The sequence below is a fragment of the Camponotus vicinus genome, unplaced genomic scaffold (assembly GCF_025532165.1).
Source record: "Camponotus vicinus isolate PSW18456_S1 unplaced genomic scaffold, iyCamVici1.0 SCAF_8, whole genome shotgun sequence".
NCBI classification, from domain to species: Eukaryota; Metazoa; Arthropoda; class Insecta; order Hymenoptera; family Formicidae; genus Camponotus; species Camponotus vicinus.
The window spans coordinates 5,204,914-5,210,061 of NW_028141980.1; the positions used below are offsets into that span (position 1 = coordinate 5,204,914).

The following is a 5,148-nucleotide window of genomic DNA, read 5'->3' on the forward strand; positions in this document are numbered from 1 at the left end:
CGAAGAGGACGTTTTGGAATATGTAACTCTGAAATGCAAAATAATAGCTACATTTACTTTAATTTTTAACGTATATACTTGTTCTCAAATTTATGTTTTAATTTCAATAATTTCAATAATCCAAAATAAATTCAAAGTAATTAATATTTTTAAGAATATATTATTTATTATTATTAAAAAAATATTTTTTAAATATCAAACTTTTTATATTGATTGATTTATATTAAAATTTGTAGGTTTAACGACATTTTTACTTTTTCTAGAAAATGTCATTCATTGGAATTGAATTTACAGATGATAGTGGTGGCGGCCTTGCACTTGTAAGCAAACAGTGGTTAACACCACGTAAACAGGAGGTGTTTTGGCCGCCTTATAAATTTCAATCTCAATATAATAAGGCTATTAAAAAAGGCGTAGTCCCAGAGGAAGATGGTTCTTGGAAAATTTTTAAAATTAAACGCTGTTTTTTTGAAACTGGTAATGTGTAAATTACAAAATTTTCTATAAAATATTTATCTTTATGTATGTATAATTGTATTGTAGATGATTATAGCAAAGCACAAAGGCAAATCAAACAAGCACAGGTAACGTCTGATTGTCAAAGTGAAGTTGAGGAGGTTTTGCCATTAAAGAGAACAATCCATAAACCGAAAAAATTAATATACAGCAGCAGTGATGATGAGGACGAGGTTTTATCTGAGAAGCATAAACTTCCACCACCACCAAAGATTGTCAGATTAAATAACAAGGCAAATAATGATGAAGCATCATCTTCATCATCACGTAAGTGATATATCAATTAGTTATGGTCATTATATATCAATATAATAATATTAACATTTTGGTTAACTATAGAAATAGATAAAGATTTATAATTATAGAATTGCTTTCCTTGATTTCAACATTACGAAATATACAGATCTATTCCTTTGTTTATTTATAGTTTTAACACTAAATGAAAAAGATAAAAATCGAGCTCAAGTAAAGACAGAAACAGTAATATTTTACAAGTTACTCAGAGTAGATAAATAAACAATAAATGAACTCTATATCATTTAAAAACAAATATTAACATATTTTACATATATTTTTTAGAAATGTCAAAAAGTATCCAACAAAATGCAACATCTGATACACTGAATTCTATTAATGGTGATCCTCAAACATCGTACAGTCCATCTCATTCAACAAATACATTTAGATCATCTTCGAATGAACAAAGTGCAACATCTGATACACTGAATTCTTTTAATGGTGATCCTCAAACATCGTACAGTAGTCCATCTCATTCAACAAATATATTTAGATCATTTTCGAATAATACTCCAACTACTTCAACTGTAATTGAAAATAGCTTTCAAGATAGTATCCACAATCACGGTACAGGTAAAACTTAAATTTGTTAAAAATTTTGAAATTTAATAATTATATTATTATATTATTGTCTTATATATTTTTTTCAGTTACAAAAAAATATTTTCCTTCCTTATTCATATTAAGGAACAAAATAACAAAATATTAGCATTATTTAATGATAAACAAATCGCTCCAAATACTTCAGCTCAATTTACATTAGAAGATTTGCCAGTAAATTTACCTGTATCGACTCAAGCGGAGTTGGATAGTTTTAAAAATTATTTAAAAAATAATCAAAATAATTTATCTTCCATGGTAAATATTTGTTATTAAATCAATAACTTTTTCTGTTACTATGTGATTTCTGTTAATACAAGTTTTAATATTACAGTGTTCATATTTAGTCACATTGGGTGGAAGAGATTTTACATCCAAAACTAACAGGATTTTAAAGTATCTTTTAAGAGATGAGGTAGCTTCTAATTACAGTTTTTACGGTAAACGAATGAACAAAAGTCCCTTTTCTTCTTTAACTTGCTGCAGTGCTGTAGTTAGTAAGTATTTCTTTTTATCAAATTTAAAAAAATTTATTATACAATTGTTATTATACGTTCACTATCCATATAAATTTTATTATGGGCAATGTTAGCTAAAACATATCCAATAAGGTTGTTCTAATGATATTAAAACTATAAATATGCAGTTGCATTAGTCGCTTATCATTTACATTTATATTACAATTCTGAGCTGTTAAATATATAGATAACTAAATAAAACAACTACATGTTTATTAATAACATTAATAACAATTAAAAACATTGACACAGTAATAGATCTTTAGCTAATATCAATTATGACAGTATATTATGAAATTTTCTTTGAATTTTGGTCTCAAAAAATACTCTGTATTGCTCATTTCATGTATTAAACTTTTGTTTTTATAGAATCGGTAAAATCAACATCATCTCAGACAGAAAAAGATATTGAAGATGTGATTAAGGTATGGCTTAAACACGCACCTCAGCGTATAAAAAATCGTAATAAAAATAAAGCTCCTGAACATAATAATTAAAAAGAATAAATTGGTTTTCATAAAGATTAGGTTGTGATCCGTTTTGAGATAGAGTTTTTTGTTTCAAGTTTCTTAGAATTTATTTGTTTTATTCGGTACTTATATTTTAAGTTTTTGTCTACAGAAACATTTATTTTACTGTTCTATTTTAATTTTTATATTTGCGTTAAATTTATTACTATTTCTTGAAATATATTCATTAAAATATATTTAGCTTTGCTTTTTTAGATATCAGATAAGTATTAATTTATTTTTATACAAGAATGTTTTCAAATAAAAAAATCAAACATAAAAAAACAAAATTAAAACATAATGTAGGCGTTCGACAGTTATATAGGAGAGTCTCAAAAGCTGTAAGTACTATTTTAGATGAAGTAGTGCAGATTGAAGCTAATAATATTAGTGTTAATAATGGTAATATTTCAAATATTAATAATGATGAATGTTCCAATTATAATATTAATAATGATGAACGTTCCAATTATATTAATAATGAATGTTCTAATTGTAATAATTTCTCTGAAGAAGAAAGCTTTACATATACACAAAATGTTACTTCATGTAACTTAGATGTTATTGAAAATATTATTTCCGATACAGATTTATATGATTCCGATAGTAATAGTATAGTTACAAATCCAGTTTTATTATCACGAGATAATCATTCACCTTTGCAAAATGATGTATCTACAAAGCTACAAGACTGGGCAACAAATTATAAAATTTCCCATTCTGCACTTACTAGTCTTTTACATATTCTTTCACCTCATTTCGCAGAATTGCCTCTTCATTCTAGAACATTGCTTCAAACACCTATACATATGCAAAGTAAACAATTGGAAAATGGAGAATATTGTCACATTGGCTTAGCAAATGAATTAAAGAATTTTTTGGCACAAAATACTATGTTCTCAGCTGAGGTGCTTAAAATTGGATTTAATGTTGGTGGTTTACCTTTATTTCGTAGTTCAAACATTCAGTTTTGGCCAATTTTAGGAACAGTTAAAAATACCACACAAAATAAACCATTTCTTATTGGAATTTTCTGTGGCACGTCAAAACCAATACCGTTAGAGAAATTTTTAGATGATTTTATAAATGAATTAGTTTATCTATTAAAAGAAGGTATTGAATTTTGTAATAAAAGATATCGTTTGGAAATTCACAGCTTTGTATGCGATGCTCCGGCCAAAGCATATTTGAAAATGATTAAGTCACATTGTGGCTATTCCTCATGTGATAAATGTACTGAATCAGGTAATTATGTTCAACGAAAAGTTATTATGAGAAATATTTCGGCCTCAAAACGGACAGACGATTCTTTTAAATTACAGTTGGATAAAGAACATCATATTGGTAAATCACCTTTGTTAAAACTTGAAATAGGTTTAGTCACATCTTTTCCAATTGACTATATGCATTGTGTATGCCTAGGTGTTGTGAGGAAACTTATACATTCTTGGATCGATGGACAACCATTACAAGTAAAACTTTGTAGTAGATCTACAAATATAATATCAGAACGATTAATATCACTAAAGCATTGTATTCCTGCAGAAATTAATAGAAAGCCTAGATCACTGTCAGAGTTGCAAAGATGGAAGGCAACTGAGTTTAGAACATTGTTATTATATACAGGTCCTTTAGTTCTCAAAAATGTGGTTGATAAAGCCATTTACCAGCATTTTTTATTATTGCATTCTGCAGTTACAATATTAATTTCTAAAAAGCATATTTCTAAATTTACTTGTGATTTTGCTGGTGAGCTATTAAAAATCTTTGTTAATCATTGCGAAAAAATATACGGATTACAATTTTACGTATATAATATTCATATGCTATCTCATTTGAGTGATGATGCACAAATATTTGGCCCTTTAGATGAATTCTCTGCTTTTGCATTTGAAAATTATTTAGGGCAGCTTAAACAAAATATTAAATCTCCTCACAAGCCACTTAAACAAATATACCGTCGGTTAAAAGAACTTTCTATTTCCTCTGCTAATAAATATCTTACAACTAAAAGTTTAATAATGTATGAACTAGAACATACTTCTGGACCTTTACCAACAGCTGGTTGTCATTATAAACAATTTAAAAAATTGCGTTTAGAATCTTTCACTTTAACTATTAACCGTCATTCCTCTTCTGATTGTTATTGCCTCACAAATGACAATTTGGTACTGCAAATCTTTAATATTATAGTTGGAACAGAAGATGAAATTTTAATAATTGGTAAATATTTTCTTTCTTATAAGTCTTTTTATTCATACCCTATTGAATCGAAAGATTTATATATTTTTGAAGTAAAAAATTTATCAATACAGAATCATACGAGGTCCTACAAAGATATTATTGCGAAATGTATACTTTTACCAATGGATAAAGTTTTGTTATCTATGCCTTTAATACATTCATTATCAGTTTAATAATTATTATGTTTTTTACTTGAAAACATTCTTGTATAATTAATTTTTTAATAACTTTACATTATAATTCATAATTTTAATTGTTTATTTTATAATAAGATATAAATGTATATATGTTTGTTATAAAATATATATACAACATAATTTTTTTATAAAAAGATTAATGTATATGTTTGTTATAATATATACAACATTATAATTCATAATTTTAATTGTTTTTTTTATAATAAGATATAAATGTATATATGTTTGTTATAATATATATATAACATTATATATATAAATAACTAT

At 26.0% G+C, this 5,148-nt stretch overlaps 1 protein-coding gene across 1 annotated transcript; it reads left to right on the forward strand.

Annotated features, from left to right (window-relative positions):
• The first annotated feature begins 248 nt into the window (after nt 1-248).
• Nucleotides 249-2,599, forward strand: LOC145976336 (uncharacterized). The gene is made up of 6 exons (XM_083107399.1): nt 249-477; nt 544-783; nt 1,096-1,386; nt 1,562-1,587; nt 1,748-1,910; nt 2,301-2,599. The coding sequence occupies exons 1-6, from the start codon at nt 267-269 to the stop codon at nt 2,426-2,428; spliced, it is 1,059 nt and encodes a 352-aa protein (XP_082963525.1). The 5' UTR covers nt 249-266; the 3' UTR covers nt 2,429-2,599.
• The last annotated feature ends 2,549 nt before the right edge of the window (nt 2,600-5,148 follow it).

Bases quoted from the DNA above. Each gene is read 5' to 3' on its own strand.
- LOC145976336 (XM_083107399.1), top strand. From the start codon at position 267: ATGTCATTCATTGGAATTGAATTTACAGATGATAGTGGTGGCGGCCTT. The intron at 478-543 runs GTAATGTGTAAA...ATTGTATTGTAG, and splicing joins ACGCTGTTTTTTTGAAACTG to ATGATTATAGCAAAGCACAA. The intron at 1,387-1,561 runs GTAAAACTTAAA...CAAATACTTCAG, and splicing joins TATCCACAATCACGGTACAG to CTCAATTTACATTAGAAGAT.